General features: G+C 42.0%; 1 protein-coding gene across 1 annotated transcript in view; it reads right to left on the reverse strand.

The window, feature by feature from the left end:
• The window catches only part of LOC132574454 (cytochrome P450 2J2-like), a 42,570-nt gene that overhangs the window by 5,679 nt on the left and 16,270 nt on the right, over positions 1-20,621 (reverse strand). The window contains exons 4-6 of the mRNA XM_060242808.1: positions 11,009-11,169; positions 8,432-8,608; positions 2,351-2,492 (exon numbers count right to left, since the gene is read on the reverse strand). Of these exons, the coding sequence (XP_060098791.1) occupies positions 2,351-2,492; positions 8,432-8,608; positions 11,009-11,169 (480 nt within the window). The remainder of the gene's footprint in view (positions 1-2,350; positions 2,493-8,431; positions 8,609-11,008; positions 11,170-20,621) is intronic.

The following is a 20,621-nucleotide window of genomic DNA, read 5'->3' on the forward strand; positions in this document are numbered from 1 at the left end:
CTCTACCTCATTCATGAACGAGTGAAACAATTCATTATCACATATCCCCCCAAAATGGAATATACTTTGTAGGCTTGGTTTATACAACAGCACATATTAGCTGTGAAAAGAAACAAAAAGAATTAACCAAATTGATCTGCTTTTACCCAAATTGGTCCCCATGAGTTCCTGAGTAAGAGGATGGTGTAAGTCTGTGTATAGACTATTCACAGCTTGAAGAAGAAGAAGATATTGGATTTATATCCCGCCCTCCACTCCGAAGAGTCTCAGAGCGGCTCACAATCTCCTTTCCCTTCCTCCCCCACAACAGACACCCTGTGAGGTGGGTGGGGCTGGAGAGGGCTCCCACAGCAGCTGCCCTTTCAAGGACAACCTCTGCCAGAGCTATGGCTGACCCAAGGCTATCTCAGCAGGTGCAAGTGGAGGAGTGGGGAATCAAACCCGGTTCTCCCAGATAAGAGTCTGCACACTTAACCACTACACCAAACTGGCTCTCCAATGTGCAAATAATTCTCCCAGGGAAAAAATGAAAGCATGGAAGTGAGACAGATACTGAATCCAACAAGTAACTTTTTTTTTGCCCTATCCAAAACAGAATGAAAGGAAGTGAAATGGTGGTAGGCAATAAAAGTTTCAACAAGTATTGCAAAAATTCAGGAAGCCACCTTAAAAAGACAACCCTGAACTGTTTTCTAGAAACAAGTGACATCATCATGGCGTGCGCATTTTGTGCGTGTGCTAGAAGCTCCCAAAAGGCCTGAAGATCCCCTTGCTGGGAAGAAGGTAGAACCTGGTAGCCCTATTCTTTGAATAAATGATATGAAACTGATAATAACTCCTAGGGCATATTTTATGTGTTTGTTCTCTTAGCGCAAGCTTATCCTGCCTTTCTTTCAGATAGCGCAGATAGCATCCATTTTATCTTCAATGAGAGAGAGTGACGAGCTGAAAATCACCCAGTGAAATCTAAAATCATCAGACGAATGAGAATTTGGATTTGGGTCTAATTACAGAAGATAGTTCAGCAGTCTATTATGTAAGACCAACTTTCTCAGATGCCTTTACCGTGGTTCTGATTTGTTTAAGAGAGCCAGTTTGGTGTAGTGGTTAAGTGTGTGGACTCTTATCTGGGAGAACCGGGTTTGATTCCCCACTCCTCCACTTGCACCTGCTGGAATGGCCTTGGGTCAGCCATAGCTCTTGCAGAGCTGTCCTTGAAAGGGCAGCTGCTGTGAGAGCCCTCTCCAGCCCCACCCACCTCACAGGGTGTTTGTTGTGGGGGAGGAAGGTAAAGGAGATTGTGAGCCGCTCTGAGACTCTTCGGAGTTGAGGGCGGGATATAAATCCAATATCTTCTTCTTCTTCTTCTTTAAGTCTTTCTAAAATGGCAATAATAAACAAATTCATAATCACAATAATAAATTCATTTTACACATATTCCCATGGAATCTACTTAGAATTTTTGACATCTTTTCTAGTGTCATCTATTTCTCATACCGCTTTCCTTTGCAGATAAGTGACACTGTATGCATTGGAATTTACTCACAGTTAAAGAGGATTAGGATTGTGCTGTTAATTAGCTACTCAGTAGGAAAACTTTCATCATCATCATCATCATCATCATCATTGATTGATGCTCACAGACCAAGATACAAAATCAATCCGAAATACATTTAAGTCATAAAATTCACTATCTATAAAATATTAAAATTAAATATGAATTTTAAGTTTTCATAATAATTAATTCTTTTCCAAATTTGATTGTGTTGCTAATATAAAAGGCTTATTTAATACTACAAAATTTCTTAAAATTTTCCTCGGAACTCTTATAACCAAAGAAACCCAAAAGAAGTTTGACTACTGTGATTGTAATGGCTGGATCAGAACCACTAAACAAAAACTGAAGCTTGCTTACTATAGGTAGATCAATGCCAGAAATTAATGCATCAGTGAACTGTGTTCTTAAATGCGTGTACCTTTGGCAGAAGAAAAGGATATGCTCTATAGTTTTGATAGAGCCAGATCCACAGCCACATACATGGTCAGAGTAGGGTTTTCTAGTATAGTGCCCAGTTAGAACAGCTATAGGCACGGCATTAAATGTAGCTAAAAAGAAAGCTCTTCTATAAGCTGGGATAGTCAGAAAGCCTATATATGGACAGTGGAACTTAAAATATGTAAAACCAATAAAAGCAGGAGAGCACATGCAGCGAGCACGGGCAGCAGTGCTATTCAAATCCCACTGAAATAACTTTTTTTTTCATCTGACAGCAAGCTGTAGAAAGGGTCAAGAATTCCAACCTGGGGACATATGGGAGCCCTTTCTTTAAGTCAATATAGAAGTCCTTACCTTGGATATCTGGGTGATTTGCCATTACCAACAATGCCCATCGCAATGTCAAGGATGTCGTTTCTGTTCCTGCGATGAAGAGGTCAAATATACACTCAGTCAGATTGTCTTCATTGTAAGTAGACATGGGGTCATTCTTGCTCTGTTGTTGATGGGTAAAGAAAGTGAGATAGCATTTTCAATGAATTCTTAGCATTTTGACTCTGCTATCATGAATAAAAGACTCTACAAAATGTACTAAGGGAGTGTCAGATCAGTTGCAACCCTACCCAAAACCACATTGTACTGGAAACCTACAAATGCCATGAGTTTGCTCCCGTGGGTCCAGGCAAATTTTGTCATTCAGGGTAAACCGCCAAAAAAAAAAAGCAAAGATTTTAATAATCTACCAATACTACCAGTAACCTCTGTAACCGAAATAGTGTGTTTCTCTCTGTGTGTGCACATATATACATACAAACACATATATATACACACACTCATTATGTGTATTTGTGTGTGTGTGTGCGTCTGGTTTTTAAAGATAAATTTATCATAACTTCTTTTATAATAAATATTCTGCTTATAGTTGTTATTGTGTAGGTACAAAATTACATAGATTTCGTACGTAAATATATTCATAAACACAACAAAATACACAGGCACTAAAGTCCATGCAACCAAAATTAAGGCACAAATGACGAATGAATCCTCGCTCTTCCTATGGGAATTCCAGCTTGGTCTTTGGAATTCCAATATGCTGGCAAATGGAAGCAATTCACACTTTCTCCTTGAGTCTCTCCCAACTCTCCTGAAACTCCATGTGGAGTAAGTTATGCTAAATTTATAAATGCACCATACCCACTCAAATAATAAAGTTAGAGTCCAGTGGCGCCATTAAGACCACCAAAGTTTTATTCATGGCATGAGGTTTTGTGTGCAAACACACTTCTTCTGATAAAACAAGACTGAAGAAAACCATTCAGATTTATAGTCCAGGCTGAAAAGCAAATTAGCGTGTAACATGATGATGACATTTTGAGAGAAACCAGGAACAACAAGTGAAGTGTACAGGGTCAGCAGCAATATGGATCCAATTAATGGGAAACAAGGGTTGATGCAAGGGGACCCCTAGATCATTTTTGCACATGCTACTGCTAAGACAAGTCTCTCCCATCCTATTACTATGCATTGGATTTTTCCTACTGAAATGCAGTACTTTATATTTATTTCTGTTAAAATTAATTTTATTGGTTTTAGCCCAGTTTTCCAGCCTGTCAAGATCATCCTGGATCCTGTTTCTGCCTTCTACTGCATTTGCAACCCCTCCCAATTTAGTATCTTCGGCAAATTTAATAAGCATTCCCTCTATTCCTTTGTCCAAATAGTTTACAAAGATGCTGAACAAAGCAGGACCCAGGACAGATCCTTGAGGCACTCCACTTGTCACTCCTCTCCAAGAGGATGAAGAACCATTCACAAGCACTCTTTGGGTGTGATCTGTCAACCAGTTACAGATCCACCTAACCATAACAGGATCCAAACCACATTTTACCAACTTGTCAACAAGGATAGTATGTGAAACCTTATCAAAAGCCTTGCTGAAATCAAGATAGATGATGTCTACAGCATTCCCCTGACCCAGCAAGGTAGTCACTTTCTCAAAAAAAGAGATCAGGTTAGTCTGACATGACTTGTTCTTGAGAAACCCATGCTGACTCTTAGTAATCACAGCCATCGTTTCTAAATATTCCAGGACCAACTGTTTGATGATTTGTTCCAAAATTTTTCAGGTATAGACGTCAAGCCAACCGGTCGGTAGTTACCCAGATCCTCCTTTTCCCCCTTCTTGAAGATGGGGACAACATTTGCCCGCCTCCAGTATTCCAGCACCTCTCCTGTTCTCCAAGAATTCTCAAAAATAATAGCCAGAGGCTCTTTTAGAACCCTTGGATGCAGTTCATCTGGCCCTGAGGACTTCATTTTATTTAAAGAAACTACGTATTTATGTACTACCCCTATGCTGATCCTAGGTTGGAACTTCATACCCTCATTATATGTTCTGCTTTTGCCATGTTGAGCATCATTTCCCTCAGAAGAGAAGACTGAGGATAAGTGGGAATTGAGCAGTTCTGCCCTCTCTTCATTACCTGTTACAATTTAACTTTCCTGCCCTCACAGTGGGCCTACCGTGTTCTTGCTCTTTTTCTTACTCTGAACATAAGAAAAGAATCCTTTTTGTTGTTTTTAGCATCTTTGGCGAGTCTAAGCTCATTCTGAGCTTTAGCTTTCCTAACTTTTTCTCTACAAGCACTGGTGATTTGTTTATATTCATCCTTGGTTATAAGATCCTCCTTCCAATTCCTAAAGGGGTCTTTTTTATTTCTCAAGTCTTTAGAGAGCTGTTTATGGAGCCACTTCAGCTTCTTTAGGCTTTTTCCATTTTTTCTTCTCATAGGAATCATCTGTGATTGCCCTTTCAGTATTTTGCTTTTAAGAAACTCCCACCCCTCTTGAACCCCCTTCTTCCTAATTTTTTTTCTGAGCATGGGATTTTACCCAGCATAGTTCTACGTTTGCTGAAGTTTGCCTTTCTGAAGTCCAACCTATAAGTCTGACTACGTATAGCTTTTCCCTTCCCTAAGACTGAAAATTCCAAAATCGCATGGTCACTACTGCCCAGGGTGCCCACTATTTCCACTACTTCAATCAGTTCTTCCTTGTTGGTGAGTATCAAATCCAAGATAGCAGATCCCCTCGTTTCCTTCTTCACTTTGTGGAAAAGGAAGTTGTCAGCAAGACAGGTCAGAGATCTATTTGACCTTTCATTTTTAGCAGAGTTGGACTTCCAACAGATGTCCAGGTAACTGAAATCTCTTATGATCACTGTGTCCCTTCTCTTGGAGAACTTTGCAGTCTGTTGTAGGAGTATCTCATCCAAGTCCTCTGCCTCGCTTGGTGGTCTATAGCAGACCCCCACAATAATATCACTGTTATTTCTTACTCCTTTTATTTTTACCCAGAGACTCTCAGCTGAGTTGCTATGCTCAGATTCACATATTTCCTCACGAATATATACCTCCTTCACATATACTGCCATGCCTCCACCCTTTCTCATTTGTATGTTCCGTTTAAATAATTGTACTCCTGAATCCTAATATTCCAGTTGCAGGTGTCATCCCACCAAGTTTCAGTAAGGCCTATGATGTCATAGTCTCCTTCCTGTATTAGGACTTCCAGTTCTTCCTGTTTGTTTCCCATACTCTGGACATTAGTGTAGAGACATTGGAATCCATGTTTTATGCATCCTGAGGGTTTAGTTTCCGTACATACTTCCAAGTTAACATTACCTAGGGTATGCATCACTCTCTGCAAATTTTTAATGTTCTTCTCCCCAGTTTCTGGCATCATACAAGGCTTTGAATTATTATCTCACTCCCCCACACAATTTAATTTAAAGCCCTCCTTATTAGATTAGCAAGGCTATTACCAAACACCCTTTTCCCTACCATCGTAAGGTGCAAATCATCTCCCGATAGACCACCATCTCAAAAGTGTAAGCCGTGGTCCAGAAATCTGAATCTTTCCTGATGACACCATCGACGTGGCCAGTCGTTTATTTGAAGTATACTTCTTTCTTGCCCTAAGCCACGGCCTTCAACAGGAAGAACTGATGAGAACACAACCTGTGTGCCCAGCTCCTTCACCTTCTGACCCAGAGCCACATTAGTCTTTTCTAATACGTTCAGGGCTATGACTGGCAGTATCATTCGTTCCGAGTAGATCAGCAAGAAAGGATAACACTCTGTGGGCTTGATAAGTCTTCCAATCCTTTCTGTCACATCCTGGATGTGAGCACCTGGCAGATGGCAGACCGTTTGGGATGCCAAGTCCAGTTGGCACACTTTGGGCTCCACCCCTCTAAACAAGGAGTCTTCAATTACCATCACCATCATCTTCCTATATTGGGAAGCAGAAGCTCCAGGCTTCTTATCCACAGGACCCTGAGAAACTTTCTTCAAGTTTCGTGGAGGCTGGGGAAGTAGCCCTTGTTCCAGTGGTTCAGAATCAGTTACTGTGGGGAGATCCTGAAACCTATTGCTGAGCAGCAGAGGCTCAGACATCTCCTGATTTTCTTGCTCCTTCAGGTTACATTTTTGCACAAACCCTCCTCCTGTGTTCTCTTTCAACTGCTGAGATATCTTTTCCTCTTCCTCCTCTTGTTCTTTCAAGAGCGCCTCATGAGTTCTGTCAAGAAAATCCTCACCTTCCTTTATACATTGCAGTGTGGACAATTGTGCCTCTATTCCCTGTATCTTCTCCTTCAGCAGGGTTACTAACTTACACTTGCTGCAAGTGTGATTGCTGCTACTCTCAGGTAGAAATACAAACATCCCACAGTCTTTACATGTCTGCCTTAGCTCCCTTACCAGTCATGCTGCTGCAATCCATTTCAAATTCTCTTTAGAAGAAGAAGAAGATATTGGATTTATATCCTGCCCTCCACTCTGAAGAGTCTCAGAGCGGCTCACAATCTCCTTTCCCTTCCTCCCCCACAACAGACACCCTGGGAGGTGGGTGGGGCTGGAGAGGGCTCTCCCAGCAGCTGCCCTTTCAAGGACAACCTCTGCCAGAGCTATGGCTGACCCAAGGCCATTCCAGCAGGTGCAAGTGGAGGAGTGGGGAATCAAACCCGGTTCTCCCAGATAAGAGTCCGCACACTTAACCACTACACCAAACCGGCTCTTGACTTCCCTGTAAATTTCACTACCAGCTGCCCCTTGAGACTACTCATGAGGAACTACCCACCTCCCTACAGAAACCCCAGGCTAAGAGCCACAGGCCAAATGCCCTTTGGCTTTCACCAAAGGCTCGCGCCTCTGGCAAGGATGAACTTTGCAAATTAAAGGCTCAAGCCCCCACACACCTCTGACTCAACAGTCAGAGCAACAGTGGAAGGTGGGGCCAACAACCACCCCCAGGCAAACAAGCTCTCCTCTCTCAGGAACAGCTACACAAAAGTAATCAGAAACCCCTCACCAGCAGGCACCAAGCACTCACACAATTCTCTCCCACAGCATCCCTAGGTAATGCTCCCCAGCAGTTTTAGAAAAGCAAATCAACACTCACCTTACCAGCAGTTCTGTCCCAGCTCCATGCACTTTCCTCTAATGCATCTGAGCCACTTCTACCTCTGGCAGTCCATCAGTGACTATAAGCCACAGTGTATTAGTGGAACTCTCTGTCTGGGGCAGTGATGCTCTGTATTCTTGGTGCTTGGGGGGGGGGGGCAACAGTGTGAGGGTTTCTAGTGTCCTGACCCCACTGATGGAACTCCTAATGGCACCTGGTTGTTTTGTTTGTTTGTTTGTTTTGGCCACTGTATGACACAGAGTTTTGGACTGGATGCGCCACTGGCCTGATCCAACATGACTTCTCTTATGTTCTTATGTCTCTGATGTAGGTTTGTTGAGTGCACCCCTAAGCCAATTACAGCACACGATAGGGGAATTATTATCTATGACAATGATGATGATGGTATCCTAACCTGGGTACCCCAGGCGAGCCTGATCTTATCAGATCTCAGGAAAAAAAGCAGGTTCATCTCTGACTAGTATCTGGATGGGAGACTATCAAGGAATGGCAGGGTCACCGCATGGAGCGAAGCAATGGCAAACCATTTCTGAAAATGAACAACCTATAGAGTTGCATAAGTCAGCTATGACTGTACAGCAAGAAACAACAACAATAAATTGTAGATAGAACACTGATGTACTGTAACATCATCATTAACTGGACTGTTTTGGTCTGAAGGGTTTCCGCCCTTTTGTTTTGTGTTGCTTAGAAATCTGAAGGCAATACTTGGAAAATGTAGCCTCTTCATATGGATCAGTCACCTTTCCACCAACACTACACAACACTTGTGTGAAACAAATGGGTTACAATTTCTCAGCTGGAGAGGAGACCTCCATTCAGTTTTCTGAACATGAAGCTCATGCGGTGAAGAGGTATACAAGTTTCAAATAATGCAGTTTGCATTCACTGCCATTATTTTCCTTCTTATTGAGTGCATCTGATTTTACATAGAAGGTGAATCCTTACTCTCTCCATCTGAAACAGGTAGAAATCAATGAAATCTTGCGGCTCATGGACAGCGTGATGCTCCTTATGCCTTTCTATCTCCTTCCTTGCAAATGAAAGCACAGTCTCTGCTCTTGAAAAGGCAATCTTGTGAGGCCCCGGGAGGCATTCCATGATCCGTGGGAAAAGTTCATAGAGCTGCAAGGAAGATGAAAGCAAAAACCTATCAGTATGAGAAGATGGCTCAGTCTATAAAATAACTTCTGGGGTTCTCAAATAAGCATCATAGGTTGGATTCCTATCCTGCCTGCAATCTGCAATGGAGCCTCTCTTTAATAAAACAAGTTACCAGAAGATGGTCACCTGTCTTCTGTGAACCACCTTGAATAGCCATCATCATGTTCTTCTGACTGTGTGGTGCTGCTAAACCTAAATATGGAATATCAGTATGTTTGTACTGATTCCAGAGGGCAAACCATGACAATCTGTTGTAGTGAAATCATACAGATGTTTACTAGCACCTACAGGCCCCTCTGGATTTATCTGCTATGGAAGGAGAAAGAGGGAAGGGGTTCATCTATGCCCCTGTGTGATCTTTATGTGATTCTTGTGCTAGATCCTACCCAGGGTTTCTTCATAATTGTAAGTATCTCTGTGTTAGAAAAGTGATTTGTCAAAGCACCCATCGGCTCTTAGAAAATGTCACACCTTGCAGCAGGGGGCACGTGTATGTGAATAAACAGCAGTTTTAGATTGGAGGGAGAGCGAGATGAACATACACAAAATGCAGACATCCCTCTGTGAATCCATCCAGACCTGTAGTGGATGTGGATCTTCCATGAAGGCCAAACATCACAATATGTCCTCATGGCAATTTAGAATCATAGAGTTGGAAGGGGCCTCCAGAGTCATCTAGTCCAACCCCCTGCACAATGCAGGAAACCCACAAATACCTACCCCAAATCCACAGAATCTTCATCACTGTCAGATGGCCATCTAGCCTCTGTTTAAAAACCTCCAAGGAAGGAGAGCCCACCACCTCCCGAGGAAGCCCGTTCCACTGAGGAATCGCTCTAACGGTCAGGAAGTTCTTCCTAATGTTGAGCCGGAAACTCTTGATTTAATTTCAACCCATTGGTTCTGGTTCTACCTTCTGGGACCACAGAAAACAATTCCACACCATCCTCTAGATGACAGCCCTTCATGTACTTGAAGATGGTGATCATATCACCTCTCAGCCTCCTCCTCTCCAAGCTAAACATGCCCAGCTCCTTCAACCTTTCCTCATAGGACTTGGTCTCCAGACCCCTCACCATCTTCATTGCCCTCCTCTGGACCCGTTCCAGCTTGTCTATATCTTTCTTAAAATGTGGTGCCCAAAAAGGAATACAATAGTCCAGATGAGGTCTTACCAGAGCAGAGTAAAGCGATACCATCACTTCATGTGATCTGGACACTATACTTCTGTTGATACAGCCCAAAATTGCATTTACCTTTTTAGCCACTGCATCACACTATTGACTCATGTTCAGCTTATGATCCACTAAGATCCCTAGATCCTTTTCACACATACTACTGCTAAGACAAGTCTCCCCCATCTTATAACTTTGCATTGGATTTTTCCTACCTAAATGCAGAACTTTTCATTTCTCCCTGTTAAAATTCATTTTATTGGTTTTAGTCCAGTTTTCCAGCCTGTCAAGGTCATCCTGTATCCTGTTTCTGTCTTCTACTGTATTTGCAAACCCTCCCAATTTAGTATCATCAGCAAATTTAGTATTGGCCAGGATTATATTTGGGGACTTTGGGGGTGGAGCCAGGAAAAAGGTTGTGACAAACATAATTGAACTCCAAAAGGAGTTCTGGCCATCACATTTAAAGGGACCGCAAAATGCCTTCCCTCCATTGGAAATAAAGGATAGGAGCACCTTCTTTTGCACCCCTTGGTCCAATCTTTTTGAAACTTGGGGGGTCTTTTGATGAGAGGTGTTGGATGCTATGCTGAAAATCTGGTGCCTCTACCTCAAAAAGCAGGGCCCCCTCCAGAGCCCCAGATACCTGCGGATTAATTCTCCATGATTCCCTATGGGAATCGGTTTCCATAGGGAATGAGTGCCCAGCAGACATTTCCCTCCCCCTTTCTGATGACCCAGAAGCAGGGAGAGGGCCTCCAAACTGGGGCATCCCCTGCCCCCACCTGGGGATTGGGAACCCTACTTCAGGGTCATTAGAAAGCAGGGGGGAGGTGAGGGAAATATCTGCTGAATACTCCATTGGAGAGTATAGAAGCGATAACAAGGCTGAATATTGCAGGGATAGAAGTACATTTTATCAACCAGCAGAGGTACAGTGTAAAAATTTTGCTTAAATCCAACCCCATGAACAAAAGGCATCCATACTGATGTCTATTTTTCTATTGTTCATTATCAAATCGAAAGTCTTCTTATTCTGACAGAACCCATTCAAATCATATAGTTTGAGTCAACCAATGAATATTTGAAATTCTTCTGTGACCCTAGTCATCTTAAAGATGGAAGGGAAGGAAATCTAGGAGATGCCTGTCTGGCCTAATAGGAAAGCAAATAAAAAATGACTTACACAATGAAAAATGCTACTTAAAAATAAAAATATATTGCTAATGGCTTCCATTAACTTCATGAATTCTTTATCTTCAACAGAAAACCGGTGTCCAAAAGCCACAGCACAGATCAAATTGCAGACAGAATTGGTGATGGGTATTGTAGGGTCAAATGGCTGTCCTGCAAAAAAAGTTTGTTGCAATTTCTGTGAATAGTCAGAGTGGATTTCATAGTGAAGTTAGGTAACAGAAAGTGGGAACTTTGCAATTTTAAGAGTGGTTTATCTTTTAGAAAACATTTAAAATGTATCAAGGTCTTTCCCAAAACATACAACATAACAAATATCCTCTCACACCCAACCAAAGAGATCTTAGTGCCCCCCCATTGCTGACATTTTGTTGATACCTTGCTGATGCTACTGATATCAAAGTACCATCTTATATAGCCCAGTTTATGAAGTTGGAGACCAAGCATTCCAGTTGGAAACCCTGTGTTTTGTAAATTTATACTGTTTTACTGGTTGTAATTTGTTATTTGTACTGATTTTTATATCTTTTCATTTTTGTGTTGTGATCAATTCACAGAGGTCTGAGAGGAGCAGGGCAGCTCTGATAGCTGAGACAGCTGGAGAAATTGCTGAGAATTTCTGAGTTTTGAAGGACTTCATTCTGAGGTTTGTGGGGCTGCCTAAAATTCTGAGGTGTGATAGCTGGGGAACTGCTCTTTGTTTGGTTGACTGCTCTTTGTTTGGTTGACTGCTCTTTGTTGACTGCTCTTTGTTTGGTTGACTGGGCTAAGGGTGAAAGAGATTGAGAGTGATTGCTGCTGATTACTGAGGAGTGCCTCTGCTCCACCCTCTTTGCATTTTAAGCTGCGCCTTGCCAAAGGGCGAGAGCTAAAGGGCTCTTGGCCTGTGGCTCTTTGCCTGGGGGCTCCCTAAGGACCAGGAACCCAGATCCCTGATTTCCTTGTTCTCCAAATAAGGTAAGTTCCCAATAAGGTAAGTTAAGGTAAGGTAAGTTGACCCTCCAGAAGGGGAGCCACTTAAACAAACAGCATTTTAAGAGGACTGTATATTTATTATATATATATATATATATATATATATATATATATATATATATATATATATATATATATATATAATTAAGATAGAATGCCAGCGGGGGGTTGGGGGCTTTCCAGTGTTTGCACTGAGTGTCACATGTATGACTATCTGCCCAAAGGACAGAAGTCTTGGGTGTGTGCTCGATGCAAGGAGCTCCTGGTCCTCAGGGAATGAGTTCGTACCCTTGAGGCCGAGGTGACTGCCCTGGAGAAGCAGAGACGGTCAGTTAGGCACTTGGGGAAGACTCTCGGGGGCGTATTAGATGAGCCCCACTCTGAACGTAGCAGCCCCGTTGCTGCCAGAGAGCGTGAGGGTCGAGAGAGAACAGGGCACCGTGCTGAGGACAAGGGGAATGCGCCCTCAGAAGGGACCTCCTCTTCGGTTGGTGAGCGGGAATCCTTTCGCGCCAAGGAACCATCCCTGAGCAGGGGGAGAGGGGGAAGGGTTTGGTAGTTGGTGATTCGATCCTTAGGCAAGTAGACAGCTGGGTGGCGAAACCGCGTACTGACCGTATGGTGACTTGCCTGCCTGGTGCGAAGGTAGCGGACATTACGCGTGTAGTAGATAGACTGATAGACAGTGCTGGGGAGGAGCCTGTGGTCGTGGTACATGTTGGCACCAATGATGTGGGGAAATACAGTCGTGAGGTCCTGGAGGAAAAAATTAGGCTGCTAGGCGGGAGACTTAAGGCCAGGACTTCCAAGGTAGCCTTCTCAGAAGTGCTACCTGTTCCACATGCAGGGCAGGAGAGACAGGCACAAATTAGAAGTCTCAATGTGTGGATGAGATGATGGTGTAAGGAGGAAGGGTTTAAGTTTGTTAGGCACTGGGATGCTTTCTGGAACAAGCGGGAACTGTACAAAAGAGACGGTCTCCACTTGTCCCCGGATGGAACCAGGCTGCTGGCGCCTAAAATCAAAAAGGTGGCAGAGCAGTTTTTAAACTAAATCTTGGGGGAAAGCCGACAGGAGATGAAATGTCTCTGGTTCGGGAGGACTCGTCTCAAAGAGATGAAGGGTTGGCTGCTATTTTTCTACCGGGTAATGGACCTGAGTTGTCCACTGTGAAGGTGACAAACAGTATGGACTGTCTGCCAGAGTCTCGAGGTGGCAGGAGGAAGGTGGCGGGCCTAGCTCGACTGGGAAATTATAGATGTTTGTATGCAAACACTAGAAGTGTTCGAAGTAAAATTGGTGAATTGGAATGTTTAGTGTTGGGAGAAAACATAGACATTGTGGGCATTTCAGAAACTTGGTGGAATGAGGAGAATCAGTGGGACATGGTGATTCCTGGATATAAGCTATATCGGAAGGATAGGGAGGGAAGGGTTGGAGGTGGGGTGGCTCTGTATGTCAGAGAGGATATACGGTCCAGTAAGACTGAGGTCAGAGAATTAGATTCACTTTTAGAAATGCTTTGGGTTGAAATAGAGGGCCCAAAAGGAAATTTAACTATGGGAGTTTGTTATCGCCCACCAAATCAAAAGAGACAGGACGATTATAATATGATGGAAGGCTTAAAGATAGCGGCTAAACGTAAAAACTGTGTCGTAATAGGTGATTTTAACTACCCGCAGATTGATTGGGTCAATATGTGTTCTGGTCGAGAGAAAGAGATTGAGTTTCTTGATGCTCTCAATGACTGTGCTATGGAGCAGATGGTCTCAGAACCTACCAGGGGTGGGGCGATCCTGGATTTGGTCATAAGTAATGCCCAAGACTTGGTGAGAGATGTAAAAGTGATTGCGCCACTTGGGAGCAGTGACCATAATGATATTGATTTCACCGTTTGTATAAATAGGGAGCTGTCCAAAAAGACCGCCACAACCACGTTTAACTTTAAAAGGGGTAAATACACTGAGATGAGGAGGAAACTGAAAGGAAAGGTACATATGGTCAAAACCCTTGGGGAAGCTTGGACGCTATTTAAAACTATAATCCTAGAAGCTCAGATAAAATACATACCACAAGTTAGGAAAGGCACAAACAGGCATAAGAAAAGGCCTGCGTGGTTAACAAACAAAGTAATGGAAGCTGTAAAAGGTAAGAAGGACTCCTTTAAGCGGTGGAAAACCAGTCCAAGTGAGATTAGTAAAAGGGAACACAGGCTGTGGCAAATCAAATGCAAGACTGTGATCAGGCAGGCAAAAAGGGACTATGAGGAGCATATTGCAAAAAACATAAAGACCAACAATAAAACTTTCTTCAAATATATTAGAAGTAGGAAACCAGCCAGGGAGGCAGTGGGGCCGTTGGATGACCATGGGGTAAAAGGATTACTGAAGGAGGATAGGGAAATGGCTGAGAGGCTAAATGAATTTTTTGCCTCCATCTTCACTGTGGAAGATGAGAACTTTTTGCCCGCCCCAGAACCACTAATTTTGGGAGGGGTGTTGAAAGACCTGAGTCAGATTGAGGTGACAAAAGAGGAGGTCCTACAACTGATAGACAAATTGAAAACTAAAAAGTCACCGGGTCCGGATGGCATACATCCAAGAGTTCTGAAAGAATTCAAAGTTGAACTTGTGGATCTTCTAACAAAAATCTGTAATCTTTCATTGAAATCTGCCTCCGTTCCGGAGGACTGGAAGGTAGCAAATGTCACCCCCATCGTTCCAGAGGAGATCCGGGAAATTACAGGCCAGTCAGTCTGACTTCAATACCGGGAAAGTTGGTAGAAACCATTATCAAGGACAGAATGAGTAGGCACATTGATGAACACGAGTTATTGAGGAAGACTCTGCATGGGTTCTGCATGTGAAGATCTTGCCTCACTAACCTGTTACATTTCTTTGAGGGGGTGAACAAACATGTGGACAAAGGAGACTCGATAGATGTTGTTTATCTTGACTTCCAGAAAGCTTTTGATAAAGTTCCTCATCAAAGGCTCCTTAGAAAGCTTGAGAGTCATGGAGTGAAAGGACAGGTCCTCTTGTGGATCAAAAACTGACTGAGTAATAGGAAGCAGAGAGTGAGTATAAATGGGCAGTCTTTGCAGTGGAGGACGGTAAGCAGTGGGGTGCCGCAGGGCTCGGTACTGGGTCCCATGCTCTTTAACTTGTTCATAAATGATTTAGAGTTGGGAGTGAGCAGTGAAGTGGCCAAGTTTGCGGATGACACTAAATTGTTCAGGGTGGTGAGAACCAGAGAGGATTGTGAGGCACTCCAAATGGATCTGTTGAGGCTGGGTGAGTGGGCGTCAACGTGGCAGATGCGGTTCAATGTGGCCAAGTGCAAAGTAATGCACATTGGGGCCAAGAATCCCAGCTACAAATACAAGTTGATGGGGTGTGAACTGGCAGAGACCGACCAAGAGAGAGATCTTGGGGTCGTGGTAGATAATTCACTGAAAATGTCATGACAGTGTGCGTTTGCAATAAAAAAGGCCAACGCCATGCTGGGAATTATTAGGAAGGGAATTGAAAACAAATCAGCCAGTATCATAATGCCCCTGTATAAATCGATGGTGCGGTCTCATTTGGAGTACTGTGTGCAGTTCTGGTCGCTGCACCTCAAAAAGGATATTATAGCATTGGAGAAAGTCCAGAGAAGGGCAACTAGAATGATTAAAGGGCTGGAGCACTTTCCCTATGAAGAAAGGTTGAAACGCTTGGGACTCTTTAGCTTGGAGAAACGTCGACTGCGGGGTGACATGATAAGAGGTTTACAAGATAATGCATGGGATGGAGAAAGTAGTACTTTTCTCCCTTTCTCACAATACAAGAACTCGTGGGCATTTGATGAAATTGCTCAGCAGACAGGTTAAAATGGATAAAAGGAAGTACTTCTTCACCCAAAGGGTGATTAACATGTGGAATTCACTGCCACAGGAGGCGGTGGCGGCCACAAGTATAGCCACCTTCAAGTGGGGTTTAGATAAAAATATGGAGCAGAGGTCCATCAATGGCTATTAGCCACAGTGTATGTGTGTATATAAAATTTTTGGCCACTGTGTGACACAGAGTGTTGGACTGGATGGGCTGTTGGCCTGATCCAACATGGCTTCTCTTATGTTCTTATGTTCTTATCTTGTTAGGATTTACAAGTTGACAGCACATCAGGTATTGTGAAGGTGAAGTACTGTTTGTTCATTGGTTAGTATGAGGATGCTGATTTGCATTTCTGAGCATTCTGTTTCTGTTGTGAACTAACTGCTCTTCTTCTTCTGTTATATGCTATACCATGCAGCAATGTTTCCTCTAAGCTGCAGAGTCTTGTGAGCAAAAATTCTACTTTTGAGCTACTGGTATTAAAGTTGTGAGCTACTGCATAAATCATTGTGCTCTGGGGTCATCCTTCCTGAGCTAAGACAAAAATGTGTGAGCTGGAGGCTAAAATCTATGAACTAGCTCATGCTAACTCAGCTTAGAGGGCAGCCATGCAGTATATTAGTTATCACTCTGTGAAATAGTTCTCTAGCAAAGCTTGGTTTGTTGTTTTACACAAAGTATTGGGTGATTTGTATAATATGCTTCCAAGAATATAAGAATTTATCGAAGAACTGGGTTATGGGCCCAGTCTGACAAATTGCCCAGTCTGTCAAAATTGCCCAATTTGTGAAATATCAGCCTGTCAGCCTGCAAGTCTGCTAGTCTCAGCCAGCCAATCTCTGAAGGTTTTTTTTAATGATTATATAAGAGAGCCTGTGTGTGTCAGAATTCCTATATTATTTTCTACAGTATCTTTTAACTTTGGGACTTACAAGAACGGAAGACAGCTTCAAAAGAGAGCAAACTTTCATATCTGTTTATGCCTGAGGCAAAAGACTGTATGCTGATCTAAAGTATAAGGATGTCTGACGGAGAGCCCTCAGCTTCAAGTGTTGTGAGTAATCCTCAGCAAAGCATGACTGTGTCCAGTTCTCCTATGGTTCAGATTCCTGTTTTAAATGCCCATAATTATGGAAAGTGGACAATGAGAGTAAAATGTGCATTGAGAGTACAGAAGTGTGAAGATGCTATGTTTGCAGAGAATCCACAGCAAGCGATAGACTTTGCTGATAAAGATGCCAAGGCACAACTGATTATTTTGAATGCAATATGTGACCAAGAAAGTCCGTTAATAACTGACTGTGAGAGTGCACATGAAATGTGGCAGTTATTAGAGGATCAAAATGCAAAGATATCTCAGAGTCAGACCAAGTTTCTCAGGCAAAAATTTTACAAATTTAGAATGGATGAACTCATTTAATGTCAACTCATTTAAATAAAATGATGGAAGGTGTTTCTGAGTTAAAGAAGGCTGGAGTAATATTGAGAGATGAAGAAGTGATAACAGCAATTTACAACTCACTTCCAAAGAGCTATGATAATCAAATAACAGTGCTAAAAGCAAGAGAAAAACAATAATTGAAATACATTTTTGAATTTTTAAAGGAAGAAGGAAGTAGAAGAGACATTTCAGGAATATCCAATAAATTGTCTGTTTTAAGAGTAAAGCAAGGAAACAAAATAGAGAAATTAAATTTTTTCTTGCAAAAAGTGTGGACACATTGCAAAAAATTGTAAATTTAGAGAGATGCAAAATCCACAGGGAAATAACATATCCTACTGAAACAGTTAATTCTAGTGGTCGTAAGCAAAGTGGCAACACAATATATTACAGACAAAAGCAATCACCACTATGGATACAAACAATAAAGTATTTAAAAGTCCAAATTCAAAAGTTTCTTGTAGCCTTTGGAGCCTTTACCTTAGGGGTATTGGACTTGCCACAACAATGAGGAGGACTATGATCATATGTTCTAAATGAAAGCTTCTATAAGAAATTTCTCTGCAATATCATGAATGAATTGGACAGAAATTTGTGTTGTGGAATCCATCCCCCTTTTAAGAATTGTTTGTACAGTGTATTAGGTATCTTTGAAAAATAAGAAGTCTCAATTCTAGTGGTCATGGCAGAGGAAATATTAAGATTAATACTAACAAGAAAAGATTTATGTTGTTTACTATTGAAACTGGATGGATTCTAGAAGGTGGAAGTTATTCACATATTTCTAGAGATTAATGTTTCATAGAAATACAGAAGCAGAAAAAACCAATTCTATTACAGGCAAATGGACAAGCTTTGAATGTTGAATGGAGTGGTACTGCAATTTTAAAAGTATTAAATATAGAAGAAGTTGAATTAGTATTAAGAGATTGTACTTTTGTTCCTGAGGCTAGTCACAATATATTGTCTACTAAAAGGGTGGTAAAGAATGGGTCTAAACTTATACTTTGGGGAAATAGTTGTGGTATAATTCATGCTGAATCTGTAGTAGAGATTGTAGTTAAAGAAATTGATGGATTTTAGTTTCTAAAAGGTATTGAAGTAGAGATATCTGAGAGATCTGTATTTCTTACAAAGAAACCTGAATATGACCACAAGAGTTGTATTTTTGCTTCGCATGTTAAATTTGGACATAGAAATGTGAGCAGTATACAGAAAATATTGCAAGAAAGTAATATTAGCATAACTGACTGTAATCAAATGCAATTTGGGTGGGATGTATGTTTAAAAGCAAAAGATAAAGCACCAAGGTACAAAAAGGACATGGCAATGAATGATGAAAAATTGTTAGAGAAAATTTATTCAGATCTTGTTGGTCCAATATGTGAATCAGATGGTGGTAATAAATATTTTCAAAGCTTCATGGAAGCTAAAACAAGATATGTATCTGTATACTTAATTAAAAACAAGGACCAAGTTTTTGAAAGGTTTAAAATTTATGTAGCAAGTGTGAAAAACAAATTTGGCAAAGGTCCAGAAATTTTATTTACAGATAATGGAACTGAGTATAGTAGTAATGAATTTAGAGAGTTTATGGAACAAGGTATTGAGCATAGAACTAATATATCTTATTCACGTCAGCAGAATGGAACTGCAGAGCATTTAAATAGAACCATCCAAGAGGTTCTGAGATGAGGAGGCGTGTGAGGAGGAAACTGAAAGGAAAGGTAAATACGGTCAAAACCCTTGGGGAAGCTTGGAGACTATTTAAAACTATAATCCTAGAAGCTCAGATAAAATACATACCACAAGTTAGGAAAGGCACAAACAGGTATAAGAAGAGGCCAGCATGGTTAACAAACAAAGTAATGGAAGCTGTAAAAGGTAAGAAGGACTCCTTTAAGCGGTGGAAAACCAGTCCAAGTGAGATTAATAAAAGGGAACACAGGCAGTGGCAAATCAAATGCAAGACTGTGATCAGGCAGGCAAAAAGGGACTATGAGGAGCATATTGCAAAAAACATAAAGACCAACAATAAAAATTTCTTCAAATATATTAGAAGTAGGAAACCAGCCAGGGAAGCAGTGGGGCCCTTGGATGACCATGGGGTAAAAGGATTACTGAAGGAGGATGGGGAAATGGCTGAGAAGCTGAATGCATTTTTTGCCTCCGTCTTCACCGTGGAAGATGAGAAGTGTTTGCCCGCCCCAGAACCACTAATATTGGAAGGGGTGTTGAAAGACCTGAGTCAGATTGAGGTGACAAAAGAGGAGGTCCTACAACTGATAGACAAATTAAAAACTAATAAGTCACCGGGTCCGGATGGCATACATCCGAGAGTTCTGAAAGAACTCAAAGTTGAACTTGTGGATCTTCTAACAAAAATCTGTAATCTTTCATTGAAATCTGCCTCCGTTCCTGAGGACTGGAAGGTAGCAAATGTCACCCCCATCTTTAAAAAGGGTTCCAGAGGAGATCCGGGAAATTACAGGCCAGTCAGTCTGACTTCAATACCGGGAAAGTTGGTAGAAACCATTATCAAGGACAGAATGAGTAGGCACATTGATGAACACGGGTTATTGAGGAAGACTCAGCATGGGTTCTGCAAGGGAAGATCTTGCCTCACTAACCTGTTACATTTCTTTAAGGGGGTGAACAAACATGTGGACAAAGGAGACCCTATAGATGTTGTTTACCTTGACTTCCAGAAAGCTTTTGATAAAGTTCCTCATCAAAGGCTCCTTAGAAAGCTTGAGAGTTATGGAGTAAAAGGACAGGTCCTCTTGTGGATCAAAAACTGGCTGAGTAATAGGAAGCAGAGAGTGAGTATAAAAGGGCAGTCTTCGCAGTGGAGGACGGTAAGCAGTGGGGTACCGCAGGGCTCGGTACTGGGTCCCATCCTCTTTAACTTGTTCATAAATGATTTAGAGTTGGGAGTGAGCAGTGAAGTGGCCAAATTTGCGGATGACACTAAATTGTTCAGGGTGGTGAGAACCAGAGAGGATTGTGAGGAACTCCAAAGGGATCTGTTGAGGCTGGGTGAGTGGGCGTCAACGTGGCAGATGCGGTTCAATGTGGCCAAGTGCAAAGTAATGCACATTGGGGCCAAGAATCCCAGCTACAAATACAAGTTGATGGGGTGTGAACTGGCAGAGACAGACCAAGAGAGAGATCTTGGGGTCATGGTAGATAATTCACTGAAAATGTCAAGACAGTGTGCGTTTGCAATAAAAAAGGCCAACGCCATGCTGGGAATTATTAGGAAGGGAATTGAAAACAAATCAGCCAGTATCATAATGCCTCTGTATAAATCG

The sequence above is a fragment of the Heteronotia binoei genome, chromosome 6 (assembly GCF_032191835.1).
Source record: "Heteronotia binoei isolate CCM8104 ecotype False Entrance Well chromosome 6, APGP_CSIRO_Hbin_v1, whole genome shotgun sequence".
NCBI classification, from domain to species: Eukaryota; Metazoa; Chordata; class Lepidosauria; order Squamata; family Gekkonidae; genus Heteronotia; species Heteronotia binoei.